This window comes from Artibeus jamaicensis, unplaced genomic scaffold (assembly GCF_021234435.1).
Source record: "Artibeus jamaicensis isolate MK-2021 breed Jamaican fruit bat unplaced genomic scaffold, CSHL_Jam_final contig_466, whole genome shotgun sequence".
Classification (NCBI taxonomy): Eukaryota; Metazoa; Chordata; class Mammalia; order Chiroptera; family Phyllostomidae; genus Artibeus; species Artibeus jamaicensis.
The window spans coordinates 13,250,652-13,270,614 of record NW_026521844.1 but is presented as its reverse complement, the minus strand read 5'-3'; the positions used below and the strand labels follow the sequence as shown (position 1 = coordinate 13,270,614).

Sequence of the window (19,963 nt, the reverse complement as noted above, 5' to 3'; positions counted from 1 at the left end):
GGTGCCCTCATGACAAAAATAAACGTAATTATGTGAGGAGATAATATGTTATTTAGCTTGATTGTAGTAATTTCACTAAGTATATGTATATAAAACTGTCATGTTATACAATTTAAATATATGCAATTTTTACTTAAAAAAAGAAATGCTATCACGAAAAAAGCAACTATTAGATAATAGTGAGGTAACTCCAAGTATCTTTTTTCTCCACCAGCTTCAGTTAAAATGAGCATCTATCTATTCAGTGTTATGAATGTGCAGAATACTGGCTGCTGCTATAGCAACCTAGCAGATGCTCACTACTCACTGAGTAGTTGCTGATCTGATGCTACTCAGACTTCTAAATTCAGTCTATTTAAAGTTCACATATTAAAACTGTAATGATAATATATTTGCTGGAAATATTTCAGGTTTGGATACATTTCTAATATCTTTCATGTTTGTTCTATGAAGTCGATTTGGCTTTGGCCTCAATTTTGGATGAATATTGATTCTGACACTTGGTCTTCCCACATTTGGTCAAAATAAGCCCAGGACCTGCGCTACCAGGGCCATGCAGCAAATGTCATCAACAGAACTGTGATTTCTAACAGGTTCTGTTTACCTGCCCAGTGATTTTGAAAATTTTAATTTAGATTCCAATCACTCTCAACTCTGGACATTTTATATGATTTCCAAATTCTTTTGAGAGACCTGGCCTACCTTCCGGTGTCCTACCATCAGGAACTGACGCCTAATGTGGGGTGAAGATCCTAGGCCTAGGAGATGAACACAAGTAACACGATTTACCCTGTGGCACGGGTTTCCTAGTCTCTTTCTGCCAAAATAAAGGTAGTAAGTCAAGGAGAAGGGCTATTTCCTACTGCTCTGGATAAAAGTCACTTACCTTGACTCTGTCAAATAGAGGCAGATCTTGGCTTGGCTGGAACACCACGAGCATCAGTTTCTCTACAATATTGTATACCCGGCATAATTATAGATGTTCTTATTTTTAATAAGAAAAAGAAAGGGGGAAAAACAGGAAGGGAAGGTTATATATGATCAATGCCCACTAGATAGCAATCTTCTTGAGAACAGGATGTTCAGCATCAAATCCCTAGCACCTAAAATAAAACCTGACCATAGTATCTATGGTCCACATAGACAGAAGAATCTACTCTGTGCTGTGTCCTTGGCCTACATCTTCTCCTTTACCCTTTGATAGACAATTATCTCACTTCACAGATGAAGTGACCAACTTTTGAGAGGTTAAGTGATTTCTCAAGGGTCACAATTATTAAGTGGTAGAGCCAGAACTTGTACTTGGGAACTCTTTTTATTACACCCACCCAGGTTTCTCAAAAGAATTGAAGGGAGGCTAACCTCAAAGTCACACACTCCTCAGTTAGGCTGAGAAGATAGTTTCATTCAAAATGATGCTAAAAAAAAAGCATAAATTTCAGAGAATAGATCCCTTCAGCCACAGAGGTTTTCAGGATTTCTTAGGGTTTTTTTTTTGTTTGTTTGTCTTTTGCTTGCTCTACAGATAGTGGATGAACCACGAGGCCCATAAGCAGCTTTTGAAGGCACCAGGAGCTGAACTCACAGGAATGCGAACATGAAGGTGTCCTGAATGTAGAGAGAGGAAGGCCCCTGCAAACCCTGGTGTCTGTGAGACTGTGGCCCACGTGTGGACCCTTAGCCAGCATGTACACATGGGAGAAAGAAAGTGCAAGGAATGTTTTCTGTGTATGACACCTTAGTCTCAAACATACGTGTTTAAACTGTTTGCCAGAAAATGTTCAATATGATGTCATTTTTCAGGTGTTTGCTTTGTATTTTGAGAGAGAAAATACGTGCTTAAATCAGGTAGGTTGACCTCTCCTCCCCCTCCCTGCCCTACCCCTAAGCCACACCACTAACCCCATTGTGTCAGCTACACTTGTACAATGGAGAAGCACTCAACTGAATAGTGAACAGGTGATGAATGTATATTCTTAAGCATTAAGTTTAATTTAAAAATGCATTCAAAATTACATAGGAAACATAAAATGATGAAAATTCCAGCCTTTGAAGCTTAGGTAGTAATTAGCAGTATGGTTAATAAAAAGGGAAATAAAGACTATGGGTTCAAGAAGTAAATAAATGATTATATCTTGTGTTTTCCACAATCTGGTTTCATGGTTCTATGGGAGTGGAAGCATTATCATTATCACCATTATCAGCTAATATTTTATGGTTCTTCAATTAAGTAAAGTCATCATACTAGATACAGTGAAGAATGGAAGTTTCTAGAGGATGATGACTGTTCACTATCTTTAAGGAGTGTCCCATCTCCATTTCTCAGGCAGAGGTAAAATGAGTTCTGACACGGTGTTAAGTTTGGAAAATAGATGTAGCCCTGAAAGTTCCAATGTTGACTTCCAAAGTCCTTCCACTGATAACCAGTGTGACTCCAGCTGCTCAGCGGGAAGAGCCTCAAGACGAGTGAAATGCTATAGAGAAGTCAGAGAAGAATGAGGCCTAAGAATGGCCACTTGGATTTAGTCACCAAAGGTGTCTCTGATGAACTTTCTGTGGCCAGACAAGGCCAAGAAGTAGGCACAGCACCAAAGGAAGATGTTTCCAACTAGCAAATTTCAATAATTATTGAAGTTATTTGATGGGTAAATGGTAGTTTATTACATACTTCTTTCAACTTGGCAGATATTTTTTAACTTCCTTAATAAATATTTGGAGAAGGAAAGTGAAGAACTGAGCATCTAAGAAAAGGGTAAAGGAAGGATACTAAATGTATGAGAGTAACAGTGATTGGTGGGACACTCTCAGAAGTGTGTTGAAATGGAAATAAGAGCCCAGGTGAGGGAAGTGATCTTCTGACAAGAAAGTACTAACAATAGGTGACAATAAGGATTACATTCGAGTTGAATAAAAATTGTTGGTATTGAAGTCTTTTAAAGGTAAAGGGAAGATGGATGGAGGAATTTGGGTGTCTCTCAACTGCCACAAAGTAGAAGGAAAGATGATAAGATGCAAAGGAGTTGGGGGGAGGGGGAAGAGAGAGGGCCTGAGGAATGTGGAAAAGGTTTGGAATAACAGTTGTGGAATGCAATAGGGTATGAGGGAGTGAAAGAGGGGAGACACACTGCTGAGTAGTAGGGCCCTTCTGGTGGACATCAGCATGAATTTTTAATGGGCTCACACTTTCAGAACTACTGCCTTAAAGCATGCATGAAACAGCAAGCCAGAATGATGAGAGTTCTCTTCCAATCTTAGAATCTTCTGAAATCTCCAAGTTGGCTGTGACTATCTCAGAACAGAAGTTTGCTAGAGCAAGTAGCAACTGACTGTACACCCCACAAAGGGAAGATCCAGTGGGAAGCTGAAGAGAGGTTATCTATTTGGCCCAAAATAAATATACTAATAAATGTGTACACCTCACTGTGTTATCCCAGGACCATATGTATGTCCTATAACATGACCACCAGCATCATTTGGAAGCTTGTTGGAAATGCAAAACTTCAAGCTCCAACCCATACCTACAAATCAAAATCTTATTTTTAACAAAATCACAGATGATTCATTTGCACATTAAAGTTTGAGAAGGCCTGGTCTGACCTTGCCAGAAACTTTGGTATACATTTAGGAAAACACAATAATGCTAATCTCGATAGAAAAATATTGGGTGTCCACAATGTTCTCATGCTGCACAAGGTACTATAAAGAACATCAAGGACTTCCAGGAGGCATTCTCTACCCTTCAGGTTATTGCTGAGAAGATTGTTTTTTATAATTGTAGTTCAGTCTCTAGTCTATTAAAGGGAAACAGTTTGCTTTAACCCTAACTTTCTGTGATTTAGAGCTGGTCGTTTAATTTCAAGCCAATGATATTCATCTCTCACCTTGGCCTTCCGGACTCCTGACCACCAGCAGTGGAAGGCCACCAGGTCTGATGCAGAGTAAGCACTTATCACATTGGCTGCCTACACCAAGGTCTGCCTTTTTTGGGGGACGGGGGGTTAATGTTTTTATGGCCTCAGAATCTGGTCTCACCCATGATTTTTGTTCTCTTCACTTAGTCATTTTGCAACTTGAAATCAATCCTTAAAGTCAGTGTGAGCATCTTTGGGTAGTGGGATGACATAAACCCTCCCATTTCCTCCAGCACTGACTTTTCCTTTTATTAAGATTAGGAATATGTGAACTTCAATTCAAATTATGCCTTGAGAGAATTTCTGGCCAAGGGGATGCATAGGTAGACCCAATTCACCTCCCTCACAAACATAAAAAGAACCAACCTAAAACCAAAAAAACAATCATAACTACCAGAAAACTGAACTGTATGGAAGTCCAAAAACCAAGGATTTTAAAAAAAAACATTCATCCAGACAGGTAGGAGGAGTGGAAACAGCCAACCAGGGTGGAGAAGATGCAGTGTGGCATGGTGTGGCAAGGGAGTGACAAGTCAGTGGTGGCAGCAACTGGTGCAACAGGGAGTTCCACATTTACATGTGATGGCCAAAAACCAAGAGGGACAACTAGAGACTGAGTGATCCCATTTTAGGCCTGACCACACAGCCCAGGGTTCCAGTGCCAGGAAATAAAACTTCATAACCTCTGGCTGTAAAATCCAGTGGAGCTAGGGAAGCAAAGGACATTGCCAGTGTCTTAGGAGAGTCCATTTAAAGGGTCCACAGGGTCCTATAACACACCCAAACCCACTCACTCAGGGAATCAGCACCAGGAAAGCAGATAGAAGGCCACTAGTTGCTTATGGGAAGTGGGAGAAGTGACTGAAAACAGAGCCACAGCCAAGCAAGTGGCATTGTTCCCCCTCTGACCCCTCCCCCACATACAGTGCCACAAAGCAGTAAAGTGCATTGCCCCACCCTGGCAAAGACCTAAGGCTTCTCCCATTACACCATAACAGGTGTGCCAATGTTGGGAGTCAAAGTAGCTCTACCTAATACACAGAAACACAGGGTGGTTGCCAAATTGAGTAGACAAAGAAGTATGGCCCAGATAAAAGAACAGATCAAAACTCCAGAAATAGAACTAAGTGAAACTGGGATAGCCAACCTATCAGATGGAGAGTTTAAAACATTGGTGATCAGGATGCTCAGAGAAATGATTGAGTACAGCCATAAAATACAGGAAGAAGTGAAGGCTATCCAAAGACAAATAAAGAAAAATATACAGGGAACCAACAGTTAAGGGAAGGAATCCGGGATTCAAATCAATGATTTGGAATACAAGGAAGAAATAAACATTCACCCAGAACAGAAAAAAGAAACAATAATTTTAAAAAATGAGGAGAGGCTTAGGAACCTCTGGGACAACTTTAAACATATCAACCTCCAAATTACAGGGGTTCCAGAAGGAGAAAAGGAAGAGCAGGAAATTAAAAACTTATTTGAAATAATAATGAAAGAGCCCTAGCTGGTGTGGCTCAGTGGGTTGAGTGATGGCCTGTAAACCAAAGGGTCATTGGTTCGATTCCCCATCAGGGCACATGTCAAAGTTGTGGGCCAGGTCCCCAGTTGGGGGTGTGTGAAAGGCAACTACACATTAATGCTTCTCTCCTTCTCTTTCTCTTTCCCTTCCCCCTCTCTAAATATAAATAAATTAAAATCTTTAAAATAAAAAAAAGAAAAAAGATAATGAATGAAAACTCCCTTAATTTGGCAAAGGAAATAGACATAGTCCAGGAAGCACAGATTGTTCCAAACAAGTTGGACCCAAAGAGGGCCACACCAAGACACATAATAATTAAAAGGCCAAAGGTTAAAGACAAAAAGAGAATTTTAAAAGCAGCAAGGAAAAAGGAGACAGGTACCTACAAAGGAGTTCCCATAAGACTATCAGCTGATTTCTCAAAAGGAAACCTTACAGGCAAGAAGGGGCTGGAAAGAAGTATTCAATCAAAGTCATGAAAGGCAAGGACCTGTATCCAAGGTCACTCTATCCAGCAAGCTATCATTTAGAATGAAAGGGCAGATGAAGTGCTTCCCAGATAAGGTAAAGCTAAAGAAGGTCATCATCACCAAGCCCTTATTACATGAAATGTTAAAGGGATTTTTCTAAGAAAGAGAAGAAGATCAAAAAGATGAACAGTAAAATTACAACAAACTCACAACTATGAAAATTGAATCTAAACAAACAAAACCAAGCTAAGCAAACAACTAGACAGAATGGAATCACAGAAATACAGATCACATAGAGGGTTATTAGTGGGGAGCAGAAGAGGGAGAATGGGGGAAAAAGTACAAGGATTAAGGAGGATAAATGGTAGGTACAAAATAGACAGGGGGAGGTTAAGAACAGTATAGGAAATGGAGAAGCCAAGGAACTTAAATGTATAACCCATGAACATGAACTAAGGGGGCATTGCTGACAGAATAGGGGTACCAGTCAGAGGGAGGCTAAAGGGAAAAAAATGGGACAAGTGTAATAGCATAATCAATAAAATACACTTAGTTAAAAAAAAGAAGTACAAATTGACATGGACAAGAGTGTGGGGATTCACTGTGGGAGTGGGTAGTGGGCTCTGGGTGCAGGAGGGTAATGGGGGAAAATTAGGGGAAATGGAGCATAGACAATAAAATTTTAAAATTAAAAAGAAAAAAACAAATTATGCCTTGACACTTGCTAGCTGCATGGTCTTGGGTAAACTCCTCACTCCTGTGAGCCTCAGCATCCTCCCCTATAGGAAAGGAGTTATTGTAGCCACTTCAGAGGGATATTGTCAAGATCAAATAATTTAATGATGAAAAGCATTAAAACCATGGCTACCATGTAACAAGCTTATAATAAATACTACGTAATATAATTTTATTAGAACATCTAGACACTGAACAGAGTTTCAAAGGAGTGCACCTTCTCAGAGCAGCCGTCTCTATCCCCGCTTTAACATGCCATCACCATGCACACCTTCATGGCTTCCTCTACTCCATGGCACAAAACACACTTTGTTATGATATGTTTTTGAGAACATCAGATGGACAAGAGATAACATAGTATAGTGGTTAAGCACACAGGCCCTTTCTTCTTTTAGAACCAGGCACTATGGAATTAAATTCCAGCTCTTGCTACTAATTGTGAGATCTTGGGCAAGTTACTTAATCTCTCTGTGTCTGAGTTTCCTCAGCAATAAAATACAATTCACATTTCATATAGCTGATATGGGAATTAAAATATATTACCTGGCATTGAATAAATACTCGATGTGTTTTCTATTATGAGTATTATTAGCAATATTATTAATATCTACTTTCCTATTCTTGTAAGTTCTGTCCATTTGACATGTCTCAGTGCCCAGACCAATCCTGATACAGAATGGCTCAATAACTATGCTAAAAGAAGAAATGTCTGAGAGCTAATTCGACCCCCACAAAAGTTAGTCAGCATAAGTGCTTTAAGCTAGTTGATTTGACTATTATTTTTAAAATTTTGCTTGTTCTCTTTTCATTTTTGTTATTGTTTTCTAGTATGTTTATGAACTTTTTTAAAGCAAAAATGACTAGGGAAAATAATTTTTTTAAATAATTGGGAAACACCTATGCAAAGACATAGAACAAGAGAATAATACATAATTAATAATGTCATATTTGTAAATATAAAAAACAAACATGGTGTTAAATTCCTCTGCCTTTTAAAAACATAACGTAATTTGTAAACTTAGTCTTGCGTGTAGTTAATTTTAAAAAGAGGACAAGGATATAAAAAAGGAGAAAATCTTACCTGTTTCAACAGCATGGATGATTCTGGAGAGCATTCTGTTAAGTGAAATGAACCAGCCAGAGAAAGACAAATACCATATGATTTTACTTATATATGGAAGCTAATGAGCAAAATAGACAAATGAAATAGAAACAGACTCATGAACAGACTCAAGACTGACAGCTGTCAGGGAGAGGTGGATTGGGGGGCCAGGTCATAAAGGTAAAAGAATTAAGAAAAAAACACTCATAGACACAGACAACAGTATCGTGATTACCAAAGGGAAAGGGAGGTGGGGGGCAGGTAGAATGAGTAAAGGGGGGCTAAATGGATTGGTGATAGAAGGAGATTTGACTTGGGGTATGAACACACAATACAATAAACAGATGATGTATTGTAGAATTGTACACTTGAAATCTACACAATTCTATTAACTGATGTAAGCCCAATAAATTCAATAAAAATTTTAAGAGAAATAAAAAATAAAAAGAATGAGGAAACTCAGTTTGTGATATTCTATTTTATGGAGAGTGGGTGGGGGTTGAATTTCAGTTAAAAATTAACTTTTCACCTATAACCGTAGCAACATGAAAGAATGCTAAAACTAATCAATATTTAGGCAGACCTCTGGGGACAGATTTATCAGCCAGAGCTCACGCTTCTATGAGAGGTCAAGCTGTGCCCTTTTGTACTAAGCCCTGTGTTAGAGATAGCCACATATCACCCATCTGAGTCATGAGGTAGGGCATGCTTGCTTTTGCTCATTGGGATTTTTAAAACAACTGGAGATACTGAGCTGACTTTCAGGTTTTGATGGTGCCTACAAGGTCCCAAAAGCCAAATCTTAACTTAGACTGTGTCTACCCATGTAAAATAGAGGGAACTAGCCAGATTATTCAGCCCATGGCTGGGAAAAGCCCTTGATTTGAAGCCAACTGCATGCAGGCAGCCCTCCCTGTGTTGGTCAAAGATCAGAGATACCAGTTTCAGGTTATCAAGGAATTTACGCTGTGGTAATTAAGAGTGCAGTCTCAGAAACCAGAGTCCGGGTTCAAATCATGCCTTTACCATTGTAGCAGGTTAAAGATGGCCACAAATTTTCTGATACCCCCGGAGAGATGAGGGCTATGCCCCTTCCTCTGAATCTGAGATGACTATGTGACAACTCTCACCAAGGAATATAAAAGTGACCCTGTCTCAGTTTCTGGGCCAGGCCTTGGAAATGGATGGCTTCTACCTCTTGTGTCTCAGAGCCTTGAACCACCATGTAAAATTCAACTACAGTGCTGCAGAGACCACATGGAGAGACCCGAGACTGCAGGCAAGGAGATAGGAGGCCAGCTGATCCCAGTCTTACAGACTTCTCATCAAAGCATGTGAGTGAAGCACACTGTGGCTACTAGATGAAAAAGAGCAAATCATAGAAATCAATGCTAGCTGGGTCAGAAGAATCACCCAGGGTGTCTCTACCCAAGTTTCTGAATGACAAAATCGATAGGTGATCAAATAGTTGCTGCTTTAAATACAAACTTTTAAGATGGTCTATAGACACAGCAATAGATAACTAGAACAACACTTACTAGTTGTTTTGGTTTCCTCAGCTCTAAAATAGGAATAATATTTATTGGATTGCTCTGATGATTAAGTGAGTTGGTAATATAAAGCCCTTACATGGATGCTGGGCATATAGCAAGTACCCTGAAAATGTTGGCTCCTGTTAGGCTTGAATGCTAACTCTGGCTGGATTCTGAAACGGGGAAATCTGAGTTCCACATCTTCTAATTCTCTAGGGAGTTTGGTCTAGCATCTCCGAGGAAAGTGGCCCCTTTATGGAAGGATCATGTTGAAATGACCCAGGCAGGAAGCATTAACAACGCTTTTAACTGTAAAGCATTAGAGTTCATTGTTTCACCTAAGAACAGCTACTGCCTTCCTTCAAGCCCAGTATCCCCCACTCTTCAGGTCCGTGGGGGCTGGACTGGCTCCCAACACTGCTCCCAGCTCAGCAGCCTCAGTGTGCATGCAGCTCCTCACAATCTCCTCAAATCAAACTAACCCCACCTTCAACTTTCACTTGTATTACACTTCCTTTGCCTCAATGACCACTCACCTTCTCTCTGTCATCACAAACTCCATCACAAGCACTTGAGAACTGAGCAAGCTCCAAGTTTCCCAAAGGATGTGCTGGGCAACCCTAGTCCTTCAAGGCATTCCACAGCGAAAGAGTTCTGTAGACACTAAAGTTCGGGAAACACCAGACATTATGTCTCCTAAATTTCCTTCAATAATTACAATTCAATTTGCAAATTAAAAGCCTTAAAATGTTATGCCATTCAGAAGCCTATTTAACTTTGTGTTATACAGATTTTCAGAAACACATCTTGTGTGTGAAACACTTTCCTGAAAAAAAAAAAAAAGGCTCCTTGGAAGGAGGAACTGCTGGGTTGAGCCCTGGAGGAGTGGAATAGGGGAGAATGTGAGGGGAGCAGAAAAGGAAGTAGGAAGATGGTCAGCCTGATGCGGCAGGAAGGTAAGGCTGAGTTTGAGATCTGAGGGCCACGGAAGCCTCCTGAGGGCTTTAAGCAAGAGCTTATTACATCAGAATTGCATTTTATAAACATCACTAACGCATTTTACAAAGATCTATAACTCTCACTAACAATCTTTATGTTTTGATTGGAGACATATAGTAAACAAAATGTATTGCATTATTACCTAATATTTATAAAAAATTATAAAAGTTTCATAAAATGGCTCTTTTTCTTGTCACATGCAATGCCCCATTGATGTTTTCTATTCTTTTTTTTCTCCTTTTGAAAATCACCTTTGTTAAACTGTCCCATAATTTAGGCAAACAAAGATGGGGAGATGAACTTTGTAATACCTATATATTAATGTGTTGAGGTCCCTCATCTTCTCCCTGATGTGCTGAATGAATGAGTGATTTATTCTAAGACAAGCAGAAGAACCTATTCCTAGTTCTTCTGCTAAGAAGCATTTAACATATTTAACCTCTGTCATGATTTCCCTGGTCTCTTGTCACAAGTAAGACATTATAATACTGTTGAGGACAAAGTAAGTCAAATTTATTTTGCTCCTTAGGACAGCACTGGGCACATTGGCAGATACATCATGGGTGCTTCAAACACACTCATCATCAGACTTCCGCCAAGATGGAGACATAGGTGGAGGAACCACCTTGCCTCTGTGCACAACCAAATCTAAGAACAACTATTTTTAACAACAATCACAACCAAGCCACATGGAAAATCGACAATACGGAGTCCAAAGACAACTAAATGCTCAGCTAAACCGGTAAGAGGAGTGAAGCCAGCAGTGGAGCAGGTTATCAAGAAAAAATCCCCGGGTGGTACGCGGTGCACAAGCAGCCGAAGGTGCTGATCACGAGCTAGCTACGGGAGCGCACAGGGAAGAGGCGCGCGGGCTGCCTGTGGTCAGTCGGTCATGCATCTGCATGCGGAGAAACCAGTGAGAAGGGAAGCCTGCGCGGGGCAGTAGGCTCGCACAATTCCGATCGGATAAACAAGCCCGGGGTGAGTGGTGTGACTGGACGGGCTGGGCTAGCGGAGAGGACCGCCATTGCTCCCTCTCTGACCACGCCCCCACACACAGCGTCACAAACCAGCGACCTGGGTAGCCCCGTCCTGGTAAACAACTAAGGCTTGGCTCCGCTTACTTAACAGCACAAATAGACCAAAAATGGCTATAAGACAACTCAGAGCCCCAGAACCGATAGATCTAAGTGATGAAGAAATAGCCAGTCTTTCAGATGCACAGTTCAAAACACTGGTTATCAGGATCCTTACAGAACTGGTTGATTTTAGTCACAAATTAGAGAAACATATGGAAGCTAAACTAATTGAAATGAATGGTAATACAAAGGAAACCAATAGTAATGGAAAGAAAATTGGGACTCAAATCAAGGGAGTGGACCAAAAGGAAGAAAAAATGATCAAACAGAAAAGAATGAAGAAATAAGAATTCAGAAAAATGAGGAGAAGCTTAGGAACCTCCAGGACATCTTTAAATGTTCCAACATCCGAATTATAGGGGTACCAGAAGGGGAAGAGGAACGGCCATGAGTGGAAAACTTATTTGAACAAATAATAAAGGAAAACTTCCCCAATCTGTCAAAGGAAATAGACTTCCAGGAAATCCAGGAAGCTCAGAGAGTCCCAAAGAAGTTGGACCCAAGAAGGAACACACCAAGGCACATCATAATTACATTAGCCAAGATTAAAATGAAGGAGAGAATCCTAGAAGCAGCAAGAGATAAGGGGACAGTCACCTACAAAGGAGTTCCCATCAGACTGTCAGCTGATTTCTCAAAAGAGACCTTACAGGCAAGAAGGGGCTGGAAAGAGGTATTCCAAGTCATGAAAACCAAAGACCTACAACCAAGATTGCTCTACCCAGCAAAGTTTTCATTTAGAATGGAAGGACAGATAAAGTGCTTCTCAGATAAGATCAAATTCAAGGAGTTCATCATCACCAAGCCCTTATTATATGAAATGTTAAAGGGACTTATCTAAGAAAAAGAAGATAAAAAAGATGAACAGTGAAAGGACAGCAAACTCACAGTTAGTAAAACCACACCTAAAACAAAAGCAAACTAAGAGGACAGCTAGATCAGGAGCAGAACCATAGAAATGAAGATCTCATGGAGGGTTAGCAACAGGGGAGTGGGAGGAGGAGAAGGGGGGAGAAGGTACAGAAAATAAGTAGCATAGACAGTAGATAGAAAATAGATAGGGGGGAGGGTAAGAATAGTAGGGGAAATACAGAATCTAAAGAATTTGAGACATGTGTTCATGAACTAAAGGGGGAAATGGTGGGAGAGGGGTATGCAGGGTGGAGGGGAATGGAGGGGGGAATAGAGCAAATGTAATGGCATAATCAATAAAAAAGTTTAAAAAAAACACACTCATCAATTGCATTGCACCAAACTGATGAATTTTCATCCACTGCAGGGCAAAGAAATTTAGCAGGCTGAAAAACAGTAGCAAACTTCACCTAATTATTGAGCATGTTTCTACTGGTGTTGAATCACCTGAAAAACATCTATTCCTGTGCTCTGTTGGCTCAGGAACGAAGTGCCTACATTATAGGGAAGTACCTTGTTCTTCTTGCTGCTTAATCTTCTGCTGTCAAACCTCCCAGTGTGTGAGGTCTAGGAAAACAATCAGCATGTTTGTATTCTTCTCCTTTTCTTCCTACAAGGTTCTTTACTGTCCTTTCCAGAGCTGCCATCTGCTCTCACTTCTGAGACCTTCCTACTACAGGACTAGATCCAAAGTGGGGCTCAACCTCACCACTGTCTCCTTCCTCCTTGCTGTCTCTGAAAATGAGGGTTCTGGCCTTTTCAGTTGAAGGCCTTCACTGCTAAACAAAGAGTAAGCCACAAACCATCAGGTGTGGGCATCACAAAAAGAATCCCGGAATCTCACGAAGTGTTCTGTAGTGCCCAGAGTAGTCATTGGTGACCCCCACTTTTTCCTGAGGGCAAATTTCACCAAGCCTCCCTTCCCCCATCATCACCTTTGTCCAGATAAGGTGTTCCACCTCCTGCTTGAAGGTCTGAATATGCAACTAATCATTGAACAGTAAATGAGTTAGTCACCCTCCAACTGTTTGAAGTCTCAGAAGGGTGACTATCTTTCAGTGTTTCTCCTTCACACAGAAAATAAATGACCTCGGACCTCACCTCACAGTTACTTACATCCAACATCTTCTTTAATAACCTTGGGAAAAAACTGATTGTGGTCTATTGTATCCTTTAGTTTCAACCATTCACTCAGATAGTATAGATTGTCAATTCTAGTTGCTAGTCTAAAAATCCTAAGACATCAGGACTGTGGGCTGACCAGTATTATTCAAATGTAGTACAGTGTTATTCATGGCGGTAACTTCTAGAGGCAGAAAGCAGGGGCACTGCCTTGCCCCCAGGTGGCATTTCCAGTGGTTAACTCAGCCCTTACATCCCCGGAAGCTTTGTCTTTCTCCAAAGGATTGCTCCCCAGACTCTCCAGGAAAGCTGGAAGGTTGTAAATACAGCTCATTAGCAACTGCTTGGAGTGCTGGGAAACAATCCCTGGTGAAGTGATAACAGTTCTTATCTGCTGCTGGTAGGGACACAGCTGGCTTTTCTTTCCTCCCATCTGCTTTTCTATGTAGCCGACTTTTCTGCAAAAAGGAAAATATATATATACATATATGATCTTGTAATAAGAAAAATATCACAATTGTTTATAGCTCAAAAAGAAGTATCTCTCACTGTATCCAGATACTGTACACATAGTACCATTCTATTGGAAAAAAATCTTTTTTTAATTTCTAAAAGAGAAAATTTATTAGAAAGGCCATAGCCTGGGTTTTGGTGACATGGTCTTGATTTAAAATTTTAGCTCCGCCTTATAATGCCGGAATGACCTTGCATAATACACTTAGCTTCTCTGAGCTTGAGTGTCTTAACCTATAGAAGAGGCATACCTTCTTCATGAAGAGTGAGGAGCAGTTAAAGTGCTTCTTTATGTTCAGTATACTATGCACACTGAGTAAACACCTACTGTTTCTCTTCTCACCCCAAACATGAGATCTCCAAAAGTATTTCTACAGAGCAACCAGTAGACATTTCTTAGAATCTTTAGAAGGAGCCTCATTGCCCATCCACACTGACTTCTCTGGAATCTGATTCACAGCTTCCTTGACCAAAAGTCCCTGAGACTTGGCAGAGTGCCCCTCACTGCTTCTCTGGGAAGGGCAGAAAACCTCATTGCCTGATAGGAATCACCACCATCATGATGATGATTCTTTTTATTTAGCTAAAACTTGACTCCCTGTAAAATTCTACCTATTGCTGTCAATTCTAACCTCTAGACTCTTATCAAAGAATTAGCAGGCTCCCTGTTCCAGCCCTTAGACCCTTGTAACACCAGTACCAAGTAGGTCATTGCCTAATTTTCAGCTTGGTCTACGCATGACAGAGAGCTTCTTCAGTATCACAGATTAGTAACTGAATCTTGCCCCTGGCCATTGCAAGTTTCCAGTCCATCTTACTGCCTCCTTTATTCTCTAGCTGTTCTTCCAACTTTGCCTGCTCGGCCTCCAATCTACTCACCAGCATCCTTCCTCTCGTCTACCCAACACCAACATTCTTTTCTTCTTAGAAGGTAGAGGTTTTTATTCCTTCATGGAAGATGAACAAGATGTTCTTGTTCATCTTGTTCATCCTGATGTTCTTGTTCACCAAGAACATCATGGTAGGTGAACAAGATGATTGGGAAACTGTTTTCTAATTCCACTGAATCATGTAGGAAAGGAGATAGAACTTAATGCAGTAACAAATATAGAAATATAGCAGTCAGGCAATAAAATGGTTACACAGACTTTATTGTTTCAAAAATTCCCATAGGCCTGAGATCAGTATTAGTCAACTAGACCATCAAATTCTTACTTTTGTATTGAAGAAAACAGAAGCTCTTTTGAATAATCCTTATATTTCAGGCTTGCAGTGGAAAAAACAAAGACACACACTGTCCACCATGAAGTACTTCAGAAACATCAGTTTAGCCAGGATGTAACTGAATTATACAGTGACTTATAAAGATCCTGGGGGGAATATTTCTTTGTTTGGTCAGGGGCACTGCCAGATTAAAGGTGCCGTAGTTCCACAGGCTGTTTGTTCCAGTCCTGCGCTCGATTGCAGCAATGTGAGTGTCTTGTCTGCACAGGTGGATTATTAACAGAGGTTATTGGTCTCCATGGCAAAATAATTGCACTGAACGTAATCTCATTTATGGGAGTGCAAAAAAAAAAAAAGGGCTCCAGGTCAGGGAGAATGTATAAATATCCATCGCCATTGAGGTTCTGCTGTATTTGAGAAGCTGAGGCAACTTCACGGACACAGTTCACAGGCTGATTTGCTTCTCCGCTCTAAAATACGGATTGAATTGGGGACATTTACTAAAACCCTCCGACCGATAACTTTGGAGAGACACTGTGAAGGAGGCAGTGAAGAGAATCTCTCCAGGGCCGGCCCTGCACTCTCCCAGCATGTGCACTGGCAGCTGTGCCAAGTGCCTGGGGGGCACGCTGATCCCCCTCTCTGTTTTTGCCTGTCTGGCCAACATCCTGTTATTTTTCCCTGGAGGAAAAGTGATAGAGGACAGCATCCACCTGTCGGAAGAGGTCTGGTTTTTTGGAGGAGTATTAGGAAGCGGGGTCTTGGTGAGTAGGAAAGCCTTAAACTCCTCCTGGAGATTTTTACCCCATTCTTCTAAAATTGAGCCCTTATTGACCATCAATATATTTCATTGCTAACAGCAGCCTAAGCATTCATGATGAATGAAGTCAGTGCCGTAATTTTTCCCTTCTCCATTAGGACCTGACAAGGAGACCATACCCCCCCCCAATTTACTAGGTAATTTAAATTTGGGCTGGTAGTTCTCGAGGCTCAATTAACTTCCAGGAATGACCTAAAGGCCACAGAATTTCTTTATTCTGACAGGACATGATGCTGGGGTGAGAACAGTACGGGGTGTCAGTAGAATCTTCTACCCATGCATGGATTTCTTACCTTTTTTCCTCAATAGAGATTGGGAACTTCTGCTTTAGAGAAAGGTACTTTTCATGCTAATTGAGGACACTTTTTTTTCTTTTCCTAACCCACCATCTAAATGGAAATTCGTGTTGTCAGATATTGAAATCTTGATCCATTGAAACTGCAGTCTGGCCAAGTGGCAACTAAATGCTCAATAACACTTGCCCACCCTATGAGCCATGCCTGTGAGTCCCTTTGGCCATCAAGTCCCAGGTCACAGCTGAGACTTCTCACACACACAGGCAGGTATGAGCCTCCCTTTCACATCTCAGACCCATTCTGAGGTGCTTCTCTTGCTCCCAGATGCTCTTCCCTTCGCTGGTGTTCCTGGGCCTAAAGAACAATGACTGCTGTGGGTGCTGTGGCAATGAGAGCTGTGGAAAAAGATTTGCAGTGAGTAACCGGGGGCTGGGGTGGGGGGGTGGGTGTGCTGCAGACGCCAGAATTATTCCTGGGTACACTGTCCCCTGGTGTTAGGCATTCTGAGCCAAAGATAAGTAACTGACCCCAAGCAAGACTCTGGGGACAGCGGGTAAAGGGATAGAAATGAAATTCTTCCTGTGGATGGAAAGTAACAGTAAAAGTAAATTTTAACATACAAGTGCCCTCTTATTTATAGGGAATGAGTACCATTTTAGATTTTAAAAACAAGCAGGGATGTCCAAGCTGGAGAACTGCATGGTGCCATATAAAGAATGCAGGCTGGGAAGCGGAGATGGGGACTGGACCTCTCTCTCGGCCATGAGAGGCCCTGAGACCTTAGATAAGTCATTTCCTTCTCTGGCCCATCAGTAAAAGGGAACATACCCTCCCCAGTAACCCCCTAAATTCCCCATCCACATGATTGCTAGGTCTCTGCCTGAGTGCCCAGCTCTTCCCACTTCTCCCTGGATTTTGCCTCAGGAGTTCTACCTTCATGCAGCCACCCATCTTTTTGCAGTGGGCAGAGATTAGGCATCACTTTTCTATGGTGGGGCGGGAAGAATTCCGGGGTGCAGGGTTGGGCTTCACCTCTACAACTGGGCAGGTTACTGTGCTACTCTCTGCCTTCCTGTGCTCACTGGTAATAAAAGGAAGTTGGACTAGATCAGAATTTCCCAAGTTTGGGACACACTCTTCTCATTAGTACACAGATATGCTATATTTTTAATAGCATGGAAAGTTATTCCTTTTCTCTTTCAACCCTTTGATTTTTATCACACAAAAGTCTTATTTTGAAGGAAGGAAGTTTTGACTTTTTCTAAACATTTATAGTCTCCCTTTCTAACAACAACAAAAAACACGTATTCAGCTCCAAGAATGCAAGCAATATTAAGAATTCAATAATATTATGTTGTGTTTGCCAAAGATTCCAGTTTTCTATTCAGATAAATTAAAGAAAAGTATTAAGAGTTCAAGTACGTTGATATGAGAAAGACAAAGTAGAACTGGAATGACAGTGTAATGATGAGTGAGGCCAGCTCCTGATCCACTCTCCTGAGGTTCAGGTGCCCACCTAAGAGACTCAGGCATCCCAGTGGTGAACTATACACACTCACCCAAACTTCTTAAAGGGAGAGCTCTTCATCAAAAACAAAAACATGTCATCATTCTTTGTAACCATATTTGCTCATTTATACCATCAAAAATATTTATTGAGCACAGTGAAGGGCTGAGGCTGGTACACTGTGCATACCACACGGATTTCCATGTGAGATCAAAGATCATGCAAAGAAACCATTCTCACCTTCTTCACATCTTCCTGAGTCCCCAGTAAACATGAATTATTATAATGACCTTTAAATTATTATTACAAAGAGTTGTGAAATAACCACAATTTAATACAATTATACTATGTGTATTAAATGTGATATTTTTAAGTAATTAAATAGGAAAATATAAAATTAATTTTCCTTTTGAAATGTAATTCTATTCTACTTGGGAGACTTGAAGGAATAAGTTGAAGATGAGAATTTGGAAAAGAACAGCAAATAAGGAAATTGGGTGAAAAGAAACAAGACTCACTTCTTACAGATCTACCAGCTCATTCTCTGATGTTGAATAGAGATGAAGATTAGCCCATTAAAAAAAGGGGTTTTTTTTGTTTGTTTTTAATTTTTGTTTTACATACAACCAGAGTTGTGCAAAGTTTGTTTTCTAGTTAGGTTTATGTGAAGTCCAAGACAAAGGCTGAAAAGTCATGTTTTAAAATTTCATTATTATTTTCTTTCCTCCTCTGAGGACATGCTTATTGATTTTAGAGAGAGAGGAAAGGAGAGGGAGAGAAACATTAATTCGAGAGAGAAACATTGATTTGTTCCATCTCCTATACACACTGAGCAGGGAACAAACCCGAACCTAGGCATGTGCCCCCTGATCAGGCACTGAATTCATGACCTTTTGATTTATGGGATGACACTCCAACCAACCAAGCCTCACCAACCAGGGCTAAAAAGTCATGTTTTTACAAGAACAGTTGAGTCAATATGATCTGAAACATATGGTGAGTCCAATTTAAGTTTTCCCTCTGAGCTCCCTAAACCACCCACTCACCCCCGAATACCCAATGGGACCTGCCCTTGGTGTGCGTTGAGGATGACACCTCCAAAATGACTGGCTGATTATCCACAGGGCAGCACCCACAAAGGACCAGACAAGCCAGTCTGGAAATAAGGCACCTGTCACCACTGTGCTAGAACAGGGACCACCACGCTCTAGGTGGAGAGCAGAATTATTTCGTTTTTGTTTTGTTTGTTTGTAATCCAGCTGCCAATTTTTAAAAATAGCATTCAGTGAAAGTATGTACATACCTTACATCCTTATAAAAAATTAAAACATTACCATGGCAGTCCTGGGCCTGCATTTGGCACAATGGCCTGCACTGGGCAAGGCTGAGTGAGCTTTTGTTTAGCGTCCCTGCCCTGCCCTTAAGAGCCATGGACCCAGGTCGCTGCTCTGGGGCCCTGTTTCCTTATTGTTCTGAGGGTCTGGAGCAAAACAATAACCATTTTATGAAGAAAGGTATTTACAAACATTTGTGAGACAAAAAGGAAGAAGCTACAGCATAATTCGATCTGTTCCATAGCACGGAAAGATTTGAATTATGTCCCAAAGGCTCATAGCATTTCCCTCTAGGTGTTTCAGGAACCCTGGGCTTCTGTGAAACACTGTTCAACAAACCCTGCTGGGCAGAAAGCCCCACCTCTCACCCCCTCCCAGCATAAACACTCCGGGCCACATGGGTGGGGAGGGGAGGGGGGCATGTTACGGCCTGTTGTGAACTGAAGGCCTTGCTCTCCATCCTTCCCTTCCTTCCCTGGCCCCTTTCTCTCCTCTCCTTTGCTATATTTTTCTGGAATATTCTCCAGATGTCAGCTGCATTGTTCTCTTTCCTTTCCTTGGGTAGTAAAACCAGGAATAAGAATCATCATTAGATGGAAGATGTGGTGACTGTAGACCTGAAAAAAATTGTAATTGATAGTTTATGGTGAAACCAGAAAATGGAGATACACTCTCCTCCAAGGAAAAGCAAGATGTGAGCCCAGCTCCAGGGATCTGCCCTTTCAATAAGCTGGACTAAGTGAGAGCTGAAAAGAGAGAGAGGGGGCACTTCTAAGGACCTGGGTTTATTTTCCGTCTCAACCTCTTCTTCCCATACTAGAGGTT

The 19,963-nt window shown here is 41.1% G+C and overlaps 1 protein-coding gene and 1 long non-coding RNA gene across 2 annotated transcripts in view; both read left to right on the top strand.

The window, feature by feature from the left end:
• Window positions 1–8,711: 8,711 nt before the first annotated feature.
• LOC128627750 (uncharacterized) lies at window positions 8,712–11,696 on the top strand. Its single transcript, XR_008392046.1, has 3 exons — window positions 8,712–9,074; window positions 10,063–10,228; window positions 10,801–11,696. It is a non-coding gene; the product is annotated as an uncharacterized LOC128627750 (long non-coding RNA).
• A 3,831-nt stretch (window positions 11,697–15,527) lies between these two features.
• The window catches only part of LOC119053001 (transmembrane 4 L6 family member 4), a 34,357-nt gene continuing 29,921 nt past the window's right edge, over window positions 15,528–19,963 (top strand). The window contains exons 1-2 of the mRNA XM_053667246.1: window positions 15,528–15,945; window positions 16,622–16,711. Of these exons, the coding sequence (XP_053523221.1) occupies window positions 15,772–15,945; window positions 16,622–16,711 (264 nt within the window). The 5' untranslated portion in view covers window positions 15,528–15,771. The remainder of the gene's footprint in view (window positions 15,946–16,621; window positions 16,712–19,963) is intronic.